At 41.1% G+C, this 23,734-nt stretch overlaps 1 protein-coding gene across 1 annotated transcript; it reads right to left on the bottom strand.

Moving 5' to 3' along the window:
- Positions 1-59: 59 nt before the first annotated feature.
- On the bottom strand, positions 60-17,678 carry SGCB (sarcoglycan beta). The gene is made up of 6 exons (XM_077847982.1): positions 17,531-17,678; positions 11,832-12,041; positions 7,441-7,626; positions 6,655-6,846; positions 6,221-6,352; positions 60-3,249 (listed from the first exon to the last, which is right to left on the bottom strand). The coding sequence occupies exons 1-6, from the start codon at positions 17,564-17,566 to the stop codon at positions 3,046-3,048; spliced, it is 960 nt and encodes a 319-aa protein (XP_077704108.1). The 5' UTR covers positions 17,567-17,678; the 3' UTR covers positions 60-3,045.
- Between the last annotated feature and the right edge of the window lie 6,056 nt (positions 17,679-23,734).

Genomic DNA, 23,734 nt, shown 5'->3' on the forward strand with positions numbered 1-23,734 from the left:
TTTGTATGATTAAGAAGACACCTGTGCTCAGGTTTTTAACCATTAAAAAACCAACAGCAAACAATTTATGGAGTCTTTATTGTAAACAGAGATCATTAATAGTTATTACAAATTGAACAAACTGAAACTCAGGTTAACAATCTGAAATGAGTTACAGGTTTCTTTTTATATGCCATAATTTGTAGTCTTTGCCCTCTCAACACTTTTTAAGACTACTGAAATTATCAGCATTTCAATAGTCTCTTTTTTGTCAAGTTTAGCACCAGAACGTTCTTATCCTCTTAAAAAATTCATTCGAAACTAGGTGGAACTTTCACTTTTCATCATCAAAATTATCACACAAAAAGTATTTCATTTTTTTCATAATGCAGAAAGAACACAAGTAGGTATATTTTTAAATCTTGCAGACCGTGTATAGGCAGTCCCCCTTGAGTTGTTTCGCATTTTCCTAGCTGCCCATTGGACGGTTTCTGAAATGCTCTGTTTTTATTTCACTTGTCCCCTTGTCATTGCAACCTATCTGGGAAGTACTGGGGTTATTTAAGCAAGCATGTATCCACCCCGCTCTCCTGGGATCCTGTCTTTGCCTGTCTACCTTCCCTGAGTCTGCTGCTTATCGTATCTGTGCTCCGAGCAGGGCAGGAACAGCCAGCAGAAAGGGGCAAAGTCAACATTTCAGTTTTTGAGAAATACCATCTGGTGATGAGGAGGAGCAGCTGAAGCTTTACCATTATGCAAAAACAGATCACAGGTGAAGTGGACGGTTTGTTCTTCATCTCATTTTCAGTGAGTGTTCCAGGTCTACACATCAGTGAAAAGGCAAGGGCTACCTGCACAGTGTCCTAAAATACAAGACCTGTTACCTTTACAATCAGTTCTATAAAAACATCAAAATATCCTCTCGTGTCAAAAGCACTTAATGGAGATGTATCAAAAACACAAGTATTTCTCAAGGAGGAGTAAAAATAGATTGCTTCATGAATTATATTCAATAAATAATACTTTGTAACAGCGTTTTGTGGTTTTTACAAAAATATTTAAAGACACTTTCAGAACAAATCTAAATAGAGCAGACAAGTAAAGAATGTAAAATTAAAAATATACTAAGCATCTGAATGAAAATACCAATGGGTTTTTTTGAATATCATTCAAATATTAAGTGACACTGATTATATTCAACTAGGATCTGAATATCACATCAATTAATAGCACTCAGCGGTCATAAAGTTCTTTCTTTCCTTCATTTAAAAACTTCAGTTAGATAATAAGTCGATCTGTTAGTTTACTTTAATGATTATTCATAATCTCTAAGGCATTTGGTTGTTCTATCAGAGAGAACTGTGACTGTATTGAATGCAGATTGTTTTTTGTATTGATTTTCTAATCTACACTGTTCTAACTGACCACGACAGGATACTGTTATACTTGAATGCAGAGTAGGGCTTATGATTTATCTCTACTGCTTATTTTGCAGCAAACTATGTTGAAAACACCTGCCCCTGACGCTGTGTGTATGATTAATAATATCAGAGAATTCCTTTTAAGTCAAATATAAAAAACATTAAAAATCAACCGGCTGGAGGATTGTAAATTGTTACAATGGGATTGTGATAAGGAGGAGCAGAGATCAGTTCTCATACTTACTCAAAATTTACTTAAAAATTATTTCCTGTATCAGCACCCTTTACTCCAGTGCTTCCCAACTTTGTTCAAGGCTTGGCGAACACTAAAATGGGTACTGTTTAAATGGCACACTGGGGTAAACTTACCAACCACTCCCAGCCCCGAGGATTTGCCTGGGGCCACGGCCTCCCACTTCTCACTGCATCGCCCGGGGGCTGAGGGTATAAATATCTTAGGAACCCTTCTATCCAATTCAGGTGCTCCAAGGGGCCAAGGTCCCCTGGCTAGGAAACTGGACTAACCCATAATGAGGCTAATCTGACCTCTCTATAGTGTAATATTTTGGAATTGGCTTAAGCTAGTTTAAAACCTGATTATAGCAGCTAGCCATTTTTTGGACAGGAGATTGTTTTTTTTTTAAACTAGAGTAAGCATGACTGATTTGAATCTTCTCTGCTTAGGGGAGTTTGAATTAGTCGTTTCCATTTTTCTAGAGTTTTAAGTATTAAGACTTCAGCGCAAATAGTAAAAAGAACACAGTATTTGGAAACAGGTACATATAGGCTTGAATCACATGTGAATTCCAATCCCAACCTGGCTATCTCCTATGTGACATTACTTAAGTTTCTTAACTTCCTAATGGGTAAAACTGGGGTAATACCACCGACATACAGAGCTGTGGGGAGAATTAAGAGATATTACACATGCAGCGCCTGGGACAGTGCCCAGGATGTGTAAGATGCTCAGTAAATGACAGCTATCATTATTATTTCATAGTTAAAGCTGAGACTGTGTTTCAATTTTTTACCACATTAACACTTCATACTTAACAATATTTAACAGGTAAACGTTCTTTACAAAGTGTTTTCATACTAGTGTAAAACTAAGAAACCATGGTTTCTTACCAGCTTACATATGTGAAGTTCTCTAATGACTTCACTTGCATTGAGAATATAGCTGAAAATTAATGCACTAAAAATCTATCTTTCCTCTTAGAAGCCCAAAGACAGAATGTGCAACACATATTAACGGTGTACCTTTCAAACATCTTAAGTGGGTGTTAACCCCATTAGTTACCAAAATTTACTTATAGTGAGTCTGAACAGTTGCTTCAGCCCTTTACCCTTTTAGAGACAAGGAACAGTGGAATTTTAAAAACACTTCTTTAAAGATTAATTTTGGTTGTATTCACTTCTGATAATTAGTTTAGAACTCTAATTTGAAGATCAGTGCAACTTAATGAAATGTATTAAAATTCAGGCTGAGAATCTTTTAAAATATGGAGATTGTAGTATAGGTACGTAGTGCTCTGTAGATAAAATAAGAGTGACTGCAAACTCTCTAAAAACATGACTTGCATGCACACTCTTAAGAAAAAAGTCAAGTCAAGGTATGAACACACTGGTGACCTCTCGGGTTCTTCTAGTGAGTGTTTCCACAGGGGTTGTCTGAGGTCTGGCAGCCCATGTTCTGGCCTGTTACTTGTACTTTGAAGAGAGTTCCGTCTGCACACATACAGAGCTTGTAGCGCACCCAGTCACCGGCACCAAACTGGTCTCCGCTGGAGGAGCTAGGTAGGCGAGTTGTGCTGACCATCACAGTTCCATTTAGGATGATGCTGTTTTCCTATCAGGAGAGTAACAGATAATAGTATGATTGATTTGCCTCCACAAGTGTTGACAGGACGAGATGAATACACAAAACTTAGAATGTTAACAAGAAAAATAGGTAACGAAAAACAGTAAAGTCATGACCAAGACAACAACAAAGGAAATTAAAACCAGTGTCGAGATTCAGCTAGTGGCCTCTAGTTCATAATGTGTATTGATACCTAATATTCATCAATCCTACCTGCATGAGACTGATAGAGATCATTTGTTACTTCCTAAGAGTTTTTACAAAGTTACTGACTGGTATATTTCTGATGATGAGAAGAAAAAAAGAACTGTTTTTCTCCTACCGAAAATGAATTTTAAAGACCAGGCACTCAAAGAAAGAGAGCCTGGAGGTTCTCTTCTTCAAGCCCACTATTTCAGGAATATTCTTGTTATTGTGGCCTTTTTCTTTTTGGGAACTCCTAACCCTCTCTCTCCTTTCTTTTTTTTTTTTTTTTTTTTTCCCCATTCACTCCACAAATAATTATTAAATGTCTGCTACATGTTAGATACTATTCTAGGTGCTGAGGGTACAGCGATCAACAGACAGGCAAGTCCAAGTTCTCATACAGTTGACATTTTAATGGGGAGGGGCAGACAATAAACATGTGAACAGGTAAAATAAATAAAACCTCACCGGAGAGAAATAAGGTAAGCAGAGAGACAGTGAGCAGGCCGGGGCTCTATTTACATTGGGTGGTCAAGGAAGGCCTCTCCGATGAGGTCACAGTGCAGCGGAAATGGGATGACACAAATAAGCCATGTGGGCAACTGGGGAGAGGCACCTGAAGCAGAGGACACAACACGCCACAGTGTGAAGATGTGCTAGGTGCTTGAGAACAGGTGGAAGCCAGTGTGGCTACAGCAGAAGGCACAAGGGAGTCAACTAGTAGGAGAGGAGTCGAAGGAAATGGACTTTGAATTTTATCCCCAGTTAGAGGAGAAGCCACTTGGAGGGATATGAATATGGAAGTGATGTGATCTCTGAGGAAGGACTGCTCTGGCTGCTGCTCAGGAAACTAATCACAGGGGTGAATGAGGAAGCAGCCAGAGTGCATAGGAGGCCTTTCCAACAGTGCAGCAGGACACGGTGGTGCTTTATAGCATGGGTGGTGGGGGAGGCAGTGAGAAGCAGCCAGGCTCTATCTCTTGAAGGTAGAGCAAGAAGGCTGCTGATGAACTGATAGACACCATTTAACGAGATGGGAACACTGAAAGAGAAGCATGACTGGGGAGGGAGGAAGGGTATGAAGATTTTAGACTTGCTAATTTGAGATGCCTGTTCTGTCCTGGAGTGAAGGTAAGTCGGCGGGGTATGTGAGTCTTAGACTGGAGGAGAGATTAAAGCAGGAGTTCCAAATTTGAGAGTCATCAGGTTACAGAAGACATTTAAAGCAATAAGACAAAGCTGGGTATGAAGAAATGGAAATAGCTAATGTACTATGCAGTATTAATTAGTATGTATATGGAAATAGAATCCCTAAGTGATGAATTTTGAATTTTGTTCCAATGTTGCCATCTTGTGGTCATTTAATTTTACTTTCTTTAAAACTGCTAAAGAATTTGATTTCTTTAAAAACAGTTTAACTGATAAAATTATTTTTTTAAACAAAATTCTTATCATTAGCTATATGCTTAAAAACTAATTGCTGATATTAACTAGATTGTAAAGCTAATTATTTTCAGTACTGGCCTGTTTTTCTTTAACTGTGGAGAAACTGAAACGTATGTATGTGTATTTCAAAGAATCTTAGTATTTCTCTAACAACAGATAGAGTTTTCAGGTAGAAAAAAAGAAAAGATTTACGTAACTTGCTAATGGCTATATACAAATCTATCACACCTCTTGCTTCTTTGAGTTTCCAGTGCTGAGAACAATAGCCCCACAGTGACGGTTCTTCAACACTATTCTTTTAGAGGAATGGCTTCTTACTTACAATACATGCAAAAAATACTCAGTACTGCTATTGAGTTTCTGGCAAGAAACACATTTTATGTCATCTTTATTATTTAGAAATTAGAATGTGTGCTTAAGGGAGAAAGCTATTTAAGAAAATGGAAAACTTAATTTTTTAAAGAACTATGAAATTTTTTCTAGAACTATGAAATTAAATTTAGGTAAAAATACAAATCCTTAGGTTTCAGTTTATTTTTGTCGCATATGATGCTTGGTAAAATCAATTTAATTAGCTTTAGTTAAGTAGCATATAGCAGGCGACCAAAGGAAGACCTTTTGAATAAATATGCTTCGACTAAAATTGTGAGCAGGTAAACTGTTTTTGGACTTCTGGCTCCCTTATATATGTTACCTATTGAAGTTCAGATATAAACTGTAAAGGACAAAACTTCACTTTTCAATAGCTAAAATAAAGGCAAAATCTTTTTCTTTTGTAGTTAATAATAGATGGGTAAATAAAATACATTTCTTACATCTGCTAATTGATTTTCACATCACTGGATATAAAACTCAGTAAAGGATATGGAAAATCTTTAAGTGAAAAAAAAACAAACCCCAACAACTTCAGGGAATGGACACTACTTTGATAATTCTTACTTTGGAAATCTTCCAGAATTCTGGAAGTTTATTCATTTTTGCTTTTTAAAATAACAAAGGAATAACAAAGGTATCATTTTGTAAAAAAAAAAAAAAATTTTTTTTTTAGAAAACAAGAGGCAAGCAGAAAGAAAAATTAAGTCACCTGTTACCCTGCTACCCACAGCCAACCGCTGTTGACATCTGGCACACCCTTCCAGGTTTTTATAAACGTAGTTATGTTTTGAAAAATAAAAACAATTTATTTCACAAATTGTAACTCTCTTTCACTACCAGGTCAAAAAATATACAACTATAGTACCATTTTTAATAATTGTATACTATTCTACATATAGATTCATGTGCCCAAGAATCTAATAATTCTCTTAAACTCTTAAGGAATACTTACTGCCTTCAACTCCATATTACCACCCATATGAAATTCAATGGTTTTGCCCATAATGAATACGCCTTCATTTCCACGCACAATAGCACGCCCATCAACCTTTATATTTAAGTCACTAGTAGCATTGCTGGTAATCTGAAAATTAAAAAAAGTAATAAAAAGTGTTTCTAAATTAAAGTGAAAATTATTAGAGACAGAAACAGGAGTTTCAGCCATAGAATATGAAAGGCAAGGGTTTCCTGTCACGTTTTATAGGTGTTGAGACAGAGATGTGGCATGATAATGATCAGATTACAAATCCAGAACTAATCAATCCTTCCCACTTTTCCATAATTTATTCTTTCCCATCACTTATAAAACAGCAAAACTCCCCTCCCACTTTGTAAATTTAGACAGCAATTCTCTTCCAGTAATAAAGCAAACAAAATAAATCATACCCTTTCAGTAGAAGCTTTTTGAACGTTCAAACTTTTCACTCCACTTGGCAAATGAAACTCATGAGTTTCATAGTCTGTGCTGAATAAGATATTCTGAGTCCTCGGGTCAAAAAACTGCATACCAATGTCACTCGTAATAGAAGTTTTGTTCTTTTCTACACTGAGCTTTGTTGTCCCTTGCTGAAAGACAATCTTCAGAAAAACACTTTATCATGAGTATGTTTTCAAAGGAGACTGCAGCCAAAATTCATCAAGAACATTATCAAACACTTTAAAATAATAGACTAACTTCAAAGAATTTTAACTGCATTGGTCTGTCCCCTCTCTATCCACTTGGGAAGAATTCTTTAAAAAGAGGGCTTATATGCTGGTTTGCTTACACTGCTCTGCACAAATCCATGGGTCACATGGGCAGGAGGTGGTAAGAACACCTTTAGGTTCTATGTCATTGAAAACCTACACTGCAGCAGCCATGGGGCACAGGCTGCCATGGACTAGATTGGCATATTCTTCTCTAGACTCCCAGAAAGTACAGGGTATTCCAACCTGGGAAGGTGCTTTGTTTGCTGGTTATTTTGTGTGGAGGAGATAGAGGATATTCTGTATTCTTAGAATAATTAATCTGTATTAAGAAAGCAAATAACATTAATGGATTATAAGACCCGCAATATTATTAAATGTGCTGATGAATATTCTCTCAAGGAAAATATCCATTTCCAATAATCAACTCTAGTTTTTTAACAAGGAAAATTTCTCTACTGTCCCTTGACTAAAGTGGTAACTTACAGGCTGGTTGTTGCCGGTGATAACCAAATTTTCATTTCGCCTTCCTCCCACCGTGCTCTTGTAAAGAGGATGTATAACTCCCATGTCAGATACTTGCTTAAACCGAAGCAGGCCACTTTCATGAAACTCCATGCTGTCACAGCCATTTGGTCCAATGCGAATCACAGCCCAGATAACAAGTGTTATCTAAAAAAGAAAACAATCCCCTGCGAATGGGTAGCATATATTCAACATAATTAGAAACCAAACAGAAGATAATTGCCGAAGCATTAAACTTCCTGAGATGTCTCATCAGTGGTATGAACATTGTATTGTATTGTATTGTATCAGTTGGTTTTCCACTTATAAACAGAACCAGTTTTATTTTTATCACGGTATTAGAGGCAAATAGCTAAAAGTCAAAAAGTGCTACAAGAGCAGTTTCTTCTTCCTTTTGCTCCCTCTACATCTCATCCTGGGACAACCACTTTAGGTATTTCATCTAGAATTTATCCCAGATTTTTAGGTGATATATTATTTCTTGACACATCAGTTTGAGGTTTTATCTATTATTTTCATACTTTAGCAGATGAGAATTTATTGTGTTTCCAATCCTGATATGGAAATAGGTTTCAAGTGCTGGCTAGATTAGATCCAGGTTCAGTATTTTTAGTATTGTAACCATATAAGTATTGTTCATTGCTAAGCCAAATACTGTAACTAAGAGAGCAGTTCCTTTCTTGTACTCTGTCTTGTGGTTTCATATTCTTTTTTTTTTTTTTTTTTTTTTTGGCACTGGACCAAATTTGCTTACTCAAATTTTGCTCAAGTTTTCATTTGAAAACTTGACTGAATTTTTTCAAAACCTCCCATGTTTCTGTAAAATGTCCCTTGATAAAATGTTCTAAAAGTCCAAACCTCTTTAACAATTTTTTCTATTAATTTTTCTCTCCCAGGCGATCTTGCTGCAACTCTGATCTTCTTGCTCCAATCTGGGTGGTCACTGCTGGGTCGGCTACATAACTGTAACCGTGAACTTGTCCTTCATTTTCATGCTGGAACTTCCTTCTTTCTCCTGCACTAGATAGATACTGTTTCCTGTATCCTTGTCTTCAGCCTTCTGGGAGTCAGCTCCTTCTTGTGGTGAGCACCTCCTCCAGTGGCCTCCTTAGAAAAAATATATGCGAAGTAAAATTTGAGAGTATATATGGTTTAAAAATGTCTTTATAAGCCCTCACATTTAACAGTCGAGCTTGATAACTTCTAGGTTTGGTGCTATTCTCTCTCTGAATGTTGAAGGCCCTTGTATTCTTGCTTTCTGGTCTCCAGGGTTGCATTTGAAAAGTCTGATGCCTCCGATTTTGTATTCTTCATATGCAACCTTTTTTTTTTTTCACTTCCTCTGGAAGGTTTTAAGATCTTCCCTTTATCCCAGGTTCTCTTCAATTTCACAGTAATGGCCTTGGTGTGAGTTTTTGTGCATGACACTGGACCTAGAATGGTAGTTTTCAATCTGTTCCAGGAAACTTTCTTGGTTAATTTATTTGGTAATTTTATCCCCAGTGTTCCTTCTTATCAATTTGTGAAACTCCTATTAACAGAATGTTCCACTTCCTGGACTGATTCTTCAATTTTGTTGAGCTTTCTGGACGGGTTCCTTTTATCTTCCAATCTCTCTCCTTCTCTTTCCATCTATCCATCCATCCCTATGTATTTCTTTAAGTTCTTCCTTATTCCTTAGTTGCTCCTTTTTAATGGCATGTTATCCTTGTTTCATGGATGTAATATCGTCTCATTTCTCTGAAAATACTGATTTTAATTTTTTAAGTTTTCTGTCATTCATTCTATTTTCTCTGTCTCCCTGAATTCCTAGTTTCCCCACGGTTTGGGTGATTTGGTGCTCATCATTTTTCAAATCTGGGAGCTTTCCAAAAAACTCCATTATCTCTGATAGCTCAGTGTTCATATTTAACAGTGAGGTTTAAAAAAGTGCACAGAAAGTTCTCTGTGTGGGGTGGTTGTGACAGACAGGCTTCACAGTAGGAGAGAGGGTGGCTGTCTCACTGGGACCTGCCAAGTGTCAGTATCTACAGATTTTTTCTCCCAGATGCTTCAGTTTTTCTGGAGCAGACTACTTCATCTCTTGCCTCAAGGACATAAGCCTGGTGCCAGGGAGCTGGAGTCAGAGGATGAGAAGAGAGCTGGGAAACGGAGTCTCAGTGCTCAGGATTCAGACTTCTCTGCTTCCAGCATGGAAACCCATCCCCACCTGCTCTGTGCAGTATCCTCAGGCAAGAAGAATTGTCTCCCTTCCATAACATACTGTGTGGGGTTAGGAGGCATAGTTGCCCAACTGCTGGCTGGAAGGGAGAGTGAGGCTAGGGATCTCAAGGCTCCTACAGGTTTTTCAAAGAAGCTGTTTTCAGTTCCTGCCTCAGTCCTGCTTTTCATGGCACTTGTATTTCCAATTCCTGACGATTCTGCAAGGCACTTTCACCAACACGCCCTGCAGCCCCCTCCCCAGCAGACATGCAGAGAAATCTGCCATTTCTCCTCCTGCTTCTTTATAGGGCCAAATTTAGGATTTTAGGTGCCTCCCACGTTCTTTCAAGATATTTCTATCTCTTGACATTGTCACCTTGGGATGAGCTTTTTAAAGAGGAAGGGGACAAAAATGTCCCCATTCTGCCATCTTAACCAAAAGTTTCCAACAACAAAAAAATTATAAAGTCAGAACATGCACTCTTAGTAAAGCTATTTATAGTATGAAGTCTTTTCAATGTAAGGGAAGAATTAGACACAAATGTTTTGAATGTACATAAAATACAAAAGATGGGATTAAAAATATTAGAAGTCAAAAATAAACTAAATGGAATCAAGGTTAGAACCAATGTAGCCCATGATCATCAGTCTTGGGTATACCAATAACTACCCTCTCAATATGTCATCTACACACATGCCAGAGGGGTTCAGGTGTAGCCCTCAGATTGTTACAACCTTGGATTAAGTCTTCTTCTTTAGAAAATCAAGTATCTTTGGAAAAGGCAACATACTAAGTCTTTAGCACCTTAGTGTAAACTGGCCTACCAGATCCTCCCATTTGACAACAGAAATTTAAGACTATAGATATAACTGTTTGCTGTCAAATAAGGGTTTGCAATTGTAAAATCTGGTTGAGGAGGGACACCTGTGTGGCGCCTCCTGCGTGGCGTGGTTGGGTGCCTGCCTTCGGCTCGGGTCATGATCCTGGGATCCGGGATCGAGTCCTCCATCAGGCTTCTCCCTCTGCCTCTGTCTCTCCCTCTCTCTCTCTGTATCTCTCATAAATAAATAAATAAATCTTAGAAAAAAATTAAAAAAAAAAAAAAGAAGAAAGAAAAAAAATCCGGTTGAGAAGGTTTAGGACTAAATTTAGGTTTAGGACTGCATGAAAACAGAGAGGATTGTATTTTTTAGGAGAGGTAAAGGCAATAAAGTCATGATGGCAAAGGTCTCTCCTGACCAAGTTGACTCTACCCTTCCAAAAGTTAAGTTCTTTAAAGGGAACTTTCCATGCACATTTTCTTCTAAATAAAATTAATACGTGTCAATATTAGCATACTAGGTTTTTAAAATATATGACATATTTAAGACAACTCAATGAGTAGAGGTACAGACTTAGTTATGAAATGAGTAAGTCACAGAGATGAAAAGTACAGCACAGGGAATATAGTCAATAACATCGTAATAACGTTGTATAGTGACAGATGGTGACTACACTTACAGTGAGCACTGAGTAATCTACAGAACTGTCAAATCCCCCTGTTGTACATCTGAAGCTAATCTACTGTATGTTAACTGCACTTTAAAAATAAATTTTTAGGGATGCCTGGGTGGCTCAGTGGTTTAGTGTCTCACTTCCGCCCAGGGCGTGATCCCAGAGTCCCAGGATCGAGTCCAACCTCGGGCTCCCTGCATGGAGCCTGCTTCTCCCTCTGTCTGTGTCTCTGCCTCTCTCTCATGGATAAAAATAAATAAATAAACAAATAAATAAACAAACAAACAAACAAACAAATAAATAAATTTTTAAAAAGGCCAGTGGGTCTTTTCTGTAAGTGTGTAAAAGACAGAATCTCCTGTTGTTTTTCAAAGTATACATCAGAGGAAAAAACATCTGATAAGATGCCCTCTTGGTCATGAAATTAGGAAGATAGGTTTCTGTTAGACAATATATTGGACAGTAGGCAAGTCAGGGCCTCTCTGCACACAGTGTCAAAGGTAATTGTGCATTTAAAAGAACTTAAGAGATAAAACATGTACAGAAAAGCAGAAAGTAAGAGGATTTCAAAAGAAGTTATAGAAACAAAGTCTGCGATTTCACTGAAAAATCCCTAAGGTAATTAAAAGAAGGAAATTCTGTACCATATACTTACAATTAAATTGATGACAGCCAAGATAAACAAGAGGATAATGACACAGATGGCCAGGTTGCCCTTTCTTCCTCTCAATCCCGTTTTATGGAGGCGATCTTCATCAATTGGAATATATCCAGCTTTGAAATTACTATTGTGCTCCTTATTGACATTCCTTCTCTCGACGGCTTTCTCACGCATGGACTTCTTTACAGGACCATTGGAACTTTGCTAAAAACAAAGGACAGCACAGTGGAACCGCCATACTCACTCTTTTCAAGGCATTTATTGATGAAGTGCAAACTCCTAATCAAAGAAAGCTGAACGGGTTAGTGATATATTTTCCATGAATAAACTTTAAGTCACATTGAGTGGCAGGCTCCAAGTCATGACATTACTATGCTTAGAGAGGAGAAGAACCTTTAGTGTGACTATATGGTGACACATTTCCACTCTCTGCTTTGAATAGTCCTAGTGTGTACAGCTAGCTCACTTGGGGGAAAAGCTGACATACACATTCCATGGTGTGTTATCTTTTTTTTATTAATGATTTATAGTGATTTATTTCATTATATATATAGATAGAGATTATATAAATTTTTTTCATTTACAGGAATTTGTAAAGGTTGACACATTTTGCTTTTTGTCACCCCAACTGGCTAAAGCTGACATTATCCTACATCTGCAGTTTTCAAAGTCAGGGCCGGGGAGAACTGGAGGAACTGCTTCAACGCTTAGAGGAATCTGGAGAGGACAAACTATGTTCAAAATAACACCAAGACGTTATTCACTCTCCCCCTCTCATGAATGTTCAGTGGAGTTTTCCAGAGGCTAAGTGATTGTATGGGATGACATCAATGCTCTAACAGCGAATGGAATATGTGCTTGTGTATTCCTGTGTTTCCAATTTTCTCAGGTTTAATTTCTAATGTGGTAAATATCAATAAATACCAACCCACGTAAACAAAAGTTCTTTGGGATCCTCAGTCACCTTTAAGGGCATAAAGATAACCCAAGACCAAAAAGTTTGAGAACGTCTAACTTAAGACTATGGTTGAATAAATAACATTTTTGGTAATATATCATGAACACTGAACGGTAGAAATGGATACTGTCCAACTTACATAGATTTTGGAGCTCAAGGAAAAAAAATTATTAAACACTTTATGCTAAACACTAATACCACAAATAGGAAATATAGGACAGGATCCTCATTCTCTAGATTTTTATTTATTTTTTAAGATTTTATTTATTCATGAGAGACAGAGAGAGAGAGAAGAGAGAGAGAGAGACAGAGAGAGAGAGAGAGAGAGAGAGAGGTAGAGACACAGGCAGAGGGAGAAGCAGGCTCCATGCAGGGAGCCCAATGTGGAACTCAATCCCGGGACTCCAGGATCACACCCTGGGCTGAAGGCAGCGCTAAACCGCTGAGCCACTTGGGCTGCCCATATTCTCTAGATTTATACCCAAATATAATTTGGGTATAAAATAATTAGCAATGCAATAGAGTATTCTGTATGTTTAGGTGCCAGAATCTCAATACTTTGGCCAATACATGCCATGGAGCTCAACGGGAGGAGAGACGGGATGGCTTTGGATTTGTTTTCAACGAAACAAGAAGTAGATGGATCAGAGCTCGTAACAGGGGGGAGAATAAAGTTGCAGAGTAGGGTAGGCTGAGAAAATGTTTGGACTGCTGGGTACAAATCCCAGTCTTTTTGTCTGTTTAACTGGGAATCACTGGAGGTTTGTAAACATGAATGACATATATTTCAGGATGCTAAATGTGTGGATGTTTGTAGGAGAGGAGACAGGAATAACAGTAAGTAGGCTGTTGGGGATGTTGTCATAATGGAGGTTCGAGGTAATGAGATAACGAGGTGGGATGAAAAAGGATAGATTAAAAATATACTCCGTGAGAAGAGTGGACTGAATTTGCAGCCAACTTCAAAGAATCTCGTGTTTACTGAATGGTGACTAGCTAAATATGGGGAATGAAGGAGGAAGATTCTACATATGTTGCACTTAAACTAAATGAGAAATAACCATATGACTCAAAGGCAAGGGGAAGGATGGAATGGATATTAGATCAGTCAGGACTAGAGATAAAGATTTGAGAGTGCTTAGCCTCAAGGTAAATTAAATTCATGAGAGTACATCAGTTTACTGTGAAAAACTGCATACAGGAAAGAGAACAAAGAGCCAAGCACATAGTCTTGGAGAAATTTAAATGTGCAGCTACAGTGGAAAATGAGAAATACAATGAATGGTAAGAAAACCAAGGACGGGCAGTGTCGCTGAACTTGCTTTGTTCAAAAGTGCTTCCATAACCTTCAAAGGGGAACTCTTCCAGCAAAATGTGAAGCTGGAGGGCAGCCTGGGTAGCTCAGCGGTTTAGCGCCACCTTGAACCCAGGGCATGATCCTGGAGACCTGGAATCGAGTCCCACGTCGGGCTCCTTCTATGGAGCCTGCTTCTACCTCTGCCTGTGTCTCTGCCTCTCTCTGTCTCTCATGAATAAATAAAATCTTTAAAAAAAAAAAAATGCGAAGCTGCAGTCTGAAGAAAAAATACCACATGTAAACATCTATTTTCCAGTCCAGAAAGAGAAAAGAGGAAAGAGAGAAGACTGTAGCTAAAGAATTATGTACTGTCAGAGGAAACTGTGCTTTTCATGTTGCTGTTAGTAAACCAACCCCAGCCTCCCCGCCTCACAATTTGGGGGAAAGACTTGTATGTTTGACGGCAGAAGGAAAGATGCCAAGAGGGGCAAAGACCAAAGACCTCAGATGAGGGCAGGATAATACAGGGAATGAGACCCTTTAAGAAGCAGGAAAGAAAGTGATACAGAGGATATGAGAAAAGAATAGGCTTTAAATTTAAAGATAGGCTCCCACTTTGGTGAAACAGTTCACACTCAGAAGAGAAAACACTCTTTTTTCTTCGGGATGTAAAAGGAAAGGTCATCTGAAAATAAAGAGTGGAGAGAGCTACTACAATCTTACGGTGGCAGAGGTAGTGGGCTGGTTAAAGGCTTAAGGAAAAATGGAAAAAGATGCGAATAATTATTGTAATGTAACAGATACAATTTTTTAATTCCACAGAGCAGTATGGAAGGCCTATAGAATACAATTCAATCCATCCATCAGATTTTTTTCATAAAACAGGTAGTTGAGTACAGTTGTATAGGTTGTGTCTACATGAGGTGCAACATCTATGAGGGGTACATTGATACCGCAGATGACTTGGAGTGCAATATGCATTTTGATACTTTTTGGCTGAAGGTATATGATACCTTAAGGGAGGTATGCTTTCTTCTAATTTTCACAGACACATCATGGGCAATTTTAAAGTCAGAGCTTGAATAAAGGTTTACATAAAAGAAAGGACAAAACTGTTCTCTCCTAGGATGCATTCTTCACTCTTCTTCGCCAATTCATGTCCATTATTATATTCAACTTGACGTATTTATGATTTATTGAAGAGTTACTATATGCCAAATGCTCCAGACCACCAAGACAAGACACAGCACTTAACCCTCAATGAACTTCCTTACGGGCCAGGAGAGTAGATAGACAGGGTCACTAACAATGGCAGTTCAACATGGCAAATGCACACAATATTGGGAGGGTACAGAAGAGGAATGTAACTCTACGTACCAAGCAAGGGCATCAGGTGAAGGTTTTTAAGAAAGGCTGAGATTTCATTTGAAACTTGGGAGGATAAATAGGAGTTAGCCAGGCAAAAGCACAGAGAAAGGCATTCCAGGCAAAGGGAACAGCATGGAAACCCTGAGTACAAGTTATCTCTCTGTGAACCAATTTTGGAAGTTTCTGTGGATGGTGAAAAGGATGAGTACAGAAATGGGGCAAAAAATAAGATCAGAGATATGGTTAGGGGCCAGTTAAGGAGCGGACATAAGTACTGTGTCAAGAACAATGGACTTTATCCTGAAGGTGATAGGGAACTACTGAAAATCTAAAATAGGTGATACCATCAGATTTGCATTACAGCAAAATCAAAGACATGTACCAAAAAGAGACAGAAGAGTTTAGACATGAAGATACATCAAGAGCAGGTTGATGTATCTCCAAAGGAGGACTTGACTGAGCTTTAGATGAAAAGATGGGGAGAGGCATCAAAAAGAAGAACTACAGAACCTGCTGACTGATGGGCTGTGTGACCCAGAGGGGATCTAAGATGACTCCCAGGTAGAGACCTGCTAATTACATATGGAGTATGGAGGAAAAAGAAAACGTGGGACCCTTTGTTCAAATGTCACACTTGGGAGAGCAGAGCATGAGAGCAAGTGTGAGTCCCTTCTGAGCTCCCTGGAGCTGGTCCGGCTCTCAATTTTCTAGTGGGGTTAACCTAGCGAATGGATGGTTGGAGCCCTTTTAATGGTAAACACGATGCCACCCAGTTTGTACCTGTTTGAGTTTGAGGGGCCTGTGGGAAAAATTCAGTACAGGCTGAAGACGTCAATGTTTTTAACTCTCAAGTGGAAACTAAGGAATGGACCAGATTACCCAGCTTAGGTGTAAAGTGAGAACGGAACCTTGGCGGCACCTCTGGAGCATCATCAACAGGTGATATGGATGAAAAGAGAACCACCTAAAACAAGAGCTGATAAGCCAGGAGGGAGATCAGGAAAGCCAAGGAACAATTAATTTTTATCTCAGTAACTCCAAGGAGCTTTGTCTCCTTTTACTTTCACTCATTCCTTTAGTTTTTATTTTCCTGCCACCATCTGTAGCGTGCCCCCACCTCCCCCCCCTTAGCTGATTTTTCTGCGTTTGACAGTCTGGGTTTAAAGCTCCTTGAAGGTGGGTTTCATAGCTTCTATTTGTGTCCTTTTGAATGACTGTTCCAGTGAAATACATATAGACATAAATACATCTCTAAAAGCAGTTAATTAGTCAAGAAAGTATTTTCTGAGAACACTGGCATCTTGACTTGCATTCACTTCTTCAACAATGTTGGAGAATGACACTTTTTTTCAAAAGAAACGATCATATATATATAAAAGAAAAAAAACGGTCATATAGTTTTGTAGAGGAAGATAACAGTTAAGGGGGTAAAATGACTATGGAAATTAGTTTTATTACAACCAAATGCCGTCGCACCTCTAGGTTCGTATGCAACACATGCAAGCAGGTATGCGTATGCATGGCTTGCTTTTTTGGGGGGAGGATCAGGAAATTCCTGCTAAAGCATTAAGAAATGATCGTAGACCAAGCGGACGGGAGGCGGTCTTAAACTGCGGACTCGAGCTGCAAAACCAAAGCGCGCAGGGCTGCCTGCTGCCTGCTGCCTGCTGCCCGCGGGGGGCGGACACCAGCGGCCCCAGGCCGACACCCAGGCCACCGCCCGCGGTCCTGGCTGCGGTCCGGGAGCCCCCCCGCCCGCGCCGGCTGACGCTATTTTTACCCGCAGCTCTGCTGGCCACCGAACCCGGCACGAGCCGCCGCTGCCCCCGGCCGCCTGCCCCCAGCAGCTGGCGACCCGCCCCGTCCCCGCCCCGGAGCCCCCGCCCCGGAGCCCCCGCCCGCAGGCCCGCCCCGCCCTCGCCGGCAGCCCGGGCTGCGGACAGCCCCTCCCGCCCTCCGGAGCACGCCCTCGCGCCCCGACGCCCTGCGGCAGGCCCCACGGCGGGCCCCACGGCGAGGTCCCGGCCTCCCCTGCCCCTCTGGCCCCCGGCCGCGGCGGGGCTCCCAGACCTGCTCTGCCGCCGCCGCCGCCGCCGCCGCCGCCATCTTCCTGCGCCTGCGCACTGGAGGGATGGGGGGGCGGTTCCCAGCTCGACGCCGCTACACCCCGCGCGCCTGCGCACTGGAGGGATGGGGGGGCGGGTCCCAGCTAGCCGCCGCCGCTGCACCCCGCGCGCCTGCGCACTGGAGGGATGGGGGGACGGTTCCCAGCTCGCCGCCGCTGCACCCCGCGCGCCTGCGCACTGGAGGGATGGGGGGCGGGTCCCAGCTCGGCGCCGCTACACCTCGCGCGCCTGCGCCCTGGAGGGATGGGGGGCGGGTCCCAGCTAGCCGCCGCCGCTGCACCCCGCGCGCCTGCACACTGGAGGGATGGGGGGACGGTTCCCAGCTCGCCGTCGCTGCACCCCGCGCGCCTGCGCACTGGAGGGATGGGGGGCGGGTTCCCAGCTCGTGGTCGCCGCCGCCTCCTGTCTCCGCTGCGCTCCGCTGCGCTCCGCTGCCTGCGCCCGGCGCAGTGGCCGCGGGTGCGCCTGGTTCCCGCGAGCTCGGGCCGCCTCTCCTCCTCCCGAAAGGGCGCTCCGAGAGGGGACGACGCCTCCCCCGTGGCCCTCCGTCCCTCCCCGCAGGGCTGGTGCGTTCCCGAGCTGCGACGTCCGCGGTGTTCGCTTTCTTGGTGGCTGGAGGTGTGATGTCCCTGCCCTGTCTGCTTTACATCAGACTTGGCTGTGAAGTTTAAACTAGATCATCTGATGCATAAGAAATCCCTCCTAAACGTTTCCCTTCCCTCTGGAGTTTGGCTGATGTCCATCTCTGTGCATCTTTTTTCCCAAATGCTGGAACCACTGACCCATCCCCGTGCTCAGCCCCGCCGGGCGCTCCGGCACATCCTGCATCTTAGCTGGGACAACTGACTGTCAATTGTAGCCCAAGGCTTTGGGAGTCAGCAGTAAGTCTGTCTGTGCTCTGGCTCTGCTCCCATTTATCAGCTCAGATAACAGGGCTTTTGATTGATCCTCAGTTCCTGTTTCCAGTTCTGGTACCACCACAGTCCTCCCTATCGATGCTTTGCCTCTTTTTTTCCTCTGCTGGGGAAGAGTTTCTCTTTTGCTCTCTCTGGCAAGCACACGCTTATTCAACCTCCAAGAATCTGTTCCAATGTCACATTCTCTCTAAAGCCTTATCAGACTCCCACAGGCAGTTTTTTTGCTGGTCTGCCCCTTAACTCTTGTCTTTAATTCTGCATTTCCTTTTACCTTTGGACATGCACACTAAAGCTGGAGTATTAATCAGATTATGAAGACAGCTATTCCTTCATTCGCTTTATAACACATTAAATACTGTCCCCCCCACGCAAAAATATATCCAAATCCTAATCACCAGGACCTATACATGTGATGTTATTTTGAATTTTGAAATAGGGTCTTTGCAGATATAAATAAGTTGAAGATCTCAAGAGAGATCACCCTGGATTTGGGTTGGGGTCTAAATCTCATGACTGGTGTCCTTCAAAGAGGAGAGGACAAAGGCACAGGCAGAGAAGAAGACCATGTGAAGACAGAGGCAGAGATCAGAGTAATGTTTCTACGAGGCAAGAAATGCCAAAACTTGTCGCCAGACGCTAGGAGAGAGGCATGGATCAGATTCTCCCAGAGAGCTTCCAGAAGGAACCCTGCTGATTTTCTGAGTTCTAACCTCCAGAACTGTGAGAAAATAAATTTCTGTTCTTGGAGGCTATCAGATTTGTTACAGTAGCCCTTGGGAAACTTACACTTCAAGCCCAACAAGTCAAAAAATTGGGCTTAAAATCTTTCCCCTTCATCTGCTCTTTGCATGTTCCCTTAGTGAATGATACCACCATCCAGTCAGAAACTTGCAAAGTCATTCTATACTATTTGTAGTGTGATTTTTAAGAAAAAAAAAACAGACAAACCCAGGGATGCTTGGGTGGCCTAGCGGTTTAGCGCCTGCCTTTAGCCCAGGCCTGATCCTGGAGACCGGGGATCGAGTCCCACATCAGGCTCCCTGCATGGAGCCTGCTTCTCCCTCTGCCTGTGTCTCTGCCTCTCTCTCTCTCTCTCTCTCTGTGTCTCTCATGAGTAAATAAATAAAAATCTTAAAAAAAACTACAAACCCGATCATGATACTCTTTGAACTTTAAAATCCTCCGATAACTTTTACAATGAAAGTCTATCTTAGCACATACAGTTCTGTACTTTTTGGTCCCCGTCTACCTCTTTCTATCCTCCTTTCCTGCCCCTTTACAAACTCATCTTCTCTCCAGCCATGTGTAGTATTTGTAGTTCCCATGTATTTGCCTGAGTGCATCAAGTTCTTAATGTCTGTGCTTTTGCACATGTGGCTATTTCTCTATTTTATCTAGCTATTCTTCTACTTGTCTACAAGGACTCAGCTCAAAGGATATCTTTTCTGGGAAGCCCTTCATAATTTTTCTCCTCATCCCAAATTTCTGATATCTCTGGCCCTCAGTAGTTGTTATTGCACTGATTTGCTATGATGCCCTTTGGATACTCCATAATACGCTAGCGTGTTATTTTACTTTTCATGCATGTACAGTTTGTCCCAGAGTGTACTGTAAGTTCCTTACAAAGCAGTGTCAATGTGTTACCACTTCTGTGCTCCAAATCCTGAACATACTATAGGATCCAAGTAAATGTACTTAATAATTCTGATGAATGAATGCTGGATTAATTTTCTTCTGCTGGGTAAAAAATATTACTAACATCTGAATGTCTCTGATACATGTCCACTCTAATGCTCACCATGCATTACTCCATGGAAGAGCCTCAATAACTCTCAAATCTTGTCTCCTAAGAGCTCTTTCTGGGTCCAGCCCAGCTCCAAACTTCACCTCTACGAGCACCAACATGATATCAAAAAGACCATTTTTTCTGTTTATAGCCCTGTGCTGCTTCCCTATTGCCTACAAAATAATGATCGACTTCAGCCTGATATACAAGACTGAATCACAGTTGAACCCAGGATTATCTTCCCAGTCTTGGCTCTGATTCCCTGAATTCCCTACAGTCACACTGGACTAGCATTCATCCTTCCCTGCCTCTCCATGCGATTTCATGCCTCTTTGCTACTGTCCATTCTGTTCCATCTCTTCCTGGTGAAACTCCTCTCCATCCTTCCAGATCTGACTCTAAATGTCAGTCTCTTCTGTAACTTCCTCTGGCCCTTTCTTCAAGAAGCTAGAGGAGGAAGTAGGGGAAGGATAGTGTTTCCAGAGAATTTTATATTTACTGTTACAACTTTCACATTGATCTATGGTTATGTATCTCTTTTCTGAATAGATTATGAGATGCTAGGGAGCAGAGATCAAGTCTAATCTTGCCTTATGATTATGGTAAATGTTTCTGTTGCCTAGAAATTCAGTAAATGTTTATCAAATGTGATGAAAAAACCTATTTCAACATCCTTCATCTTAGGGACCGCCCTCATGCTGTCCCAGGTCCTCTCCCAGGATGCTTAAGGACATCCTACAGTGTAGATCACACCCAGTGCACATTTGCAACAGCTTAAAATATCCTAAGTGAACCCCTTCGATGGCCATTTTCAGAGCCAAGTGTTTGCCATTGCATTTAGCTAGCAGAGCTGAAAACATTGAGGACAAGGATGCCTCAATATTCCATCACAATGATAATTAAGACCTGGGTTGAGATAGGAGGGCTACCTTGTGGCTCTCAAAACTCGCACTGAATTGGCTCCCCCCCCCCTTCTTATCTGTATTTGCTACAAAAGCTCTATAGTTTAGGTGCTAAGGTGATACAGTTGCGATATTAAAATTTTCCTCTTGTTTTTATAGTTTAACCAATAAGGGGCATGAAATAATTTTACAGAAAAATCCTGAACTGTTGCTTTGAGCAGGGAATGCTTATTGGTATGACACAGGAAACAGCATCCCTGCTTCTGTGCAGTGGGGGAACCTGCCTTCAGTTCAGATCCCAACCAATTAGTTCTTTCTCCAATGGGTGGTGTTTTTTTTTCTTTTAAAATCTTTTACTTTTAAAAATATTTTATCTAAGCAAAAGCCAGCACAGTGAGGAGGGAGAGAGGGGAAGGGAGAAGGAGGCTCTCAGCAGGGATGGGATCATGACCTGAGCCGAAGGTAGATACCTAACTGACTGAGCCACCCAGATGCCCCTTAAACTCTTCAAATCTTTTCCTTTCTTGCAATGTAGCAAAGAACAAAAAGGGCCCAATGAAGCTGATAAAATGCGTATAGGGAGCACTCAGACTGAAGAACACGAAGTAAATGGATAAATGAGTATTTTGCTACCTGCGAGTGGAGACAAAGCATCTGAGCAATACCACCAATGACAACTGGATTTAAAGGAAGCTTCATGCCAGTGGGTGAGAAAAGGTTAAAAGATTCTCTTCTGATGCCAATAGGCCCTACCCTAAAGGAGCAATGTCCTAACACAGACAGCTGTAGGACAAGAATAGCATGGCACACAGATTAGTATCTGGGGCACCGGTAAAAGCGTCCAGGCCAGAGCTGAACAGAGTGATTCTTGTAACCACACTGGCTAAATGCAACTGTACTTAATGAGGAAGAACTGAAAATCATGAGGATTCCACTGTATATCCTTGCAGTTTGTTGTATATATTTATGTTTCATGTAGTGTTGAACTATGTATATACACACCTCTCATGACACTGAGTGGATTCAGTTAATCTTTTATTGGTTTCTTAAAAATCTCTAACTAAAAATCTTTCCAGTTGACTGATGCAGGTAAAATTCAGAGTGGGCCAAATTATGGACTTTTCCTAATCCGTCCAGACTTTTATCACATGACACTTCTCTAGAACAAATGGCTCCTAGCTAGTGGTGGAATTATGATGCCATAATAACCACCAACTGGCTGTTAAATTTGCTGTCTCTTGCCTCAACAGGATTATGACATCAGATATAAAGCAGCCAATCCTCTCCTCCTTTCCTCCTTTCTTTTTTTCTTTCTTTCACTTATTAGCAGTTTGGTTCAACAAACTTTTATAGAGGGCCTAGAATGTGTCCGTTCCTATGTGGAGGAAAGCCAAATAAACCTCCCTCTATTCAGGAAGCTTACAAGCTTATACAGGAGGCAGACAAATAAGTTTAATATAATGTGATAATTGCAACAATATCAACACCTCCAAAAGTGAGAGGAGAAAGAGCATAAACAAGAGCAGGGATGAGCTCTGAGAGCCTGGGGTAGGGGTGGGGGGTTGGAGTTAGGAAGATTTTGTCAGTTTTAGGTAGGTTTAAATTTATTAAAAGTGCAACTATAGAGAAACCCCTTGCTTATTTCCTGGAGGTTAAGTGCACTAGTTCTTCCTGCAACCCTGCAGGATAAATTGTATGCAAGAATTGACCCAAGCTGAACTGTGAACCAAGAATTGAAATAAAGGGCATGATTTGCTCAATCTCAACTACAACCAGTATGTTAAAAGAAGCAAACAAAGGAAACAACCAGCATTAAAGAACGTCAGAAGTGCAAGAGATTGCTTAGAGCTGATCTAGTCCATGTTTTTCATTATGTAGATGGAATAAAAGTGAAGTTCAGGGTGATTAAAGACTTCTGTAAAATCACAAGAAACCACTAACTGGCAGAGGGTGAGATAAAGCAAGAGTGTCCATCATGATCCAAGTTTATTGTTTTTTCAACTTCTGCAATATACTTTATAGTGTACCACAAAAGAAAAATTTGATTTTATCTTTTCTTCCCAAATAATTGCCTAGTGATAGTATCCTAAAAGAATCGAATTGAGACAAAAAATATTTTCCAAATAAAGCCTTTACTAATCTGATGTTTTCTTCCATTGGTATAAAAAAGTAGGCTTTTTTAAAAAAGACTTTATTTATTTATTCATGAGAGAGAGAGAGAGAGGCAGAGACAAAGGCAGAGGGAGAAGCAGACTCCACGCAGGGAGCCCGATGTGGGACTTGATCTTGGGACTTGATCCTGGGACTCCAGGATCATGACCTGGGCCGGAGGCAGGCGCTAAACCACTGAGCCACCCGGGGATCCCCCAAAAGTAGACTTTTAAAATAGAATCTCAACCTTGTTGGCTTCACGCTTGTGATATGAGGCATATGGCTTCTTCTTTCATCTGCAACACAGACTATTATGCACTCCAGGCTTCAGCTCCCTCTTAAATTGATTGCTATCCAGCACCCAACAGAAGCTCTGTGGAGGGGACCATTAT

This window comes from Canis aureus, chromosome 14 (genome assembly GCF_053574225.1).
Source record: "Canis aureus isolate CA01 chromosome 14, VMU_Caureus_v.1.0, whole genome shotgun sequence".
Lineage (NCBI taxonomy): Eukaryota > Metazoa > Chordata > Mammalia > Carnivora > Canidae > Canis > Canis aureus.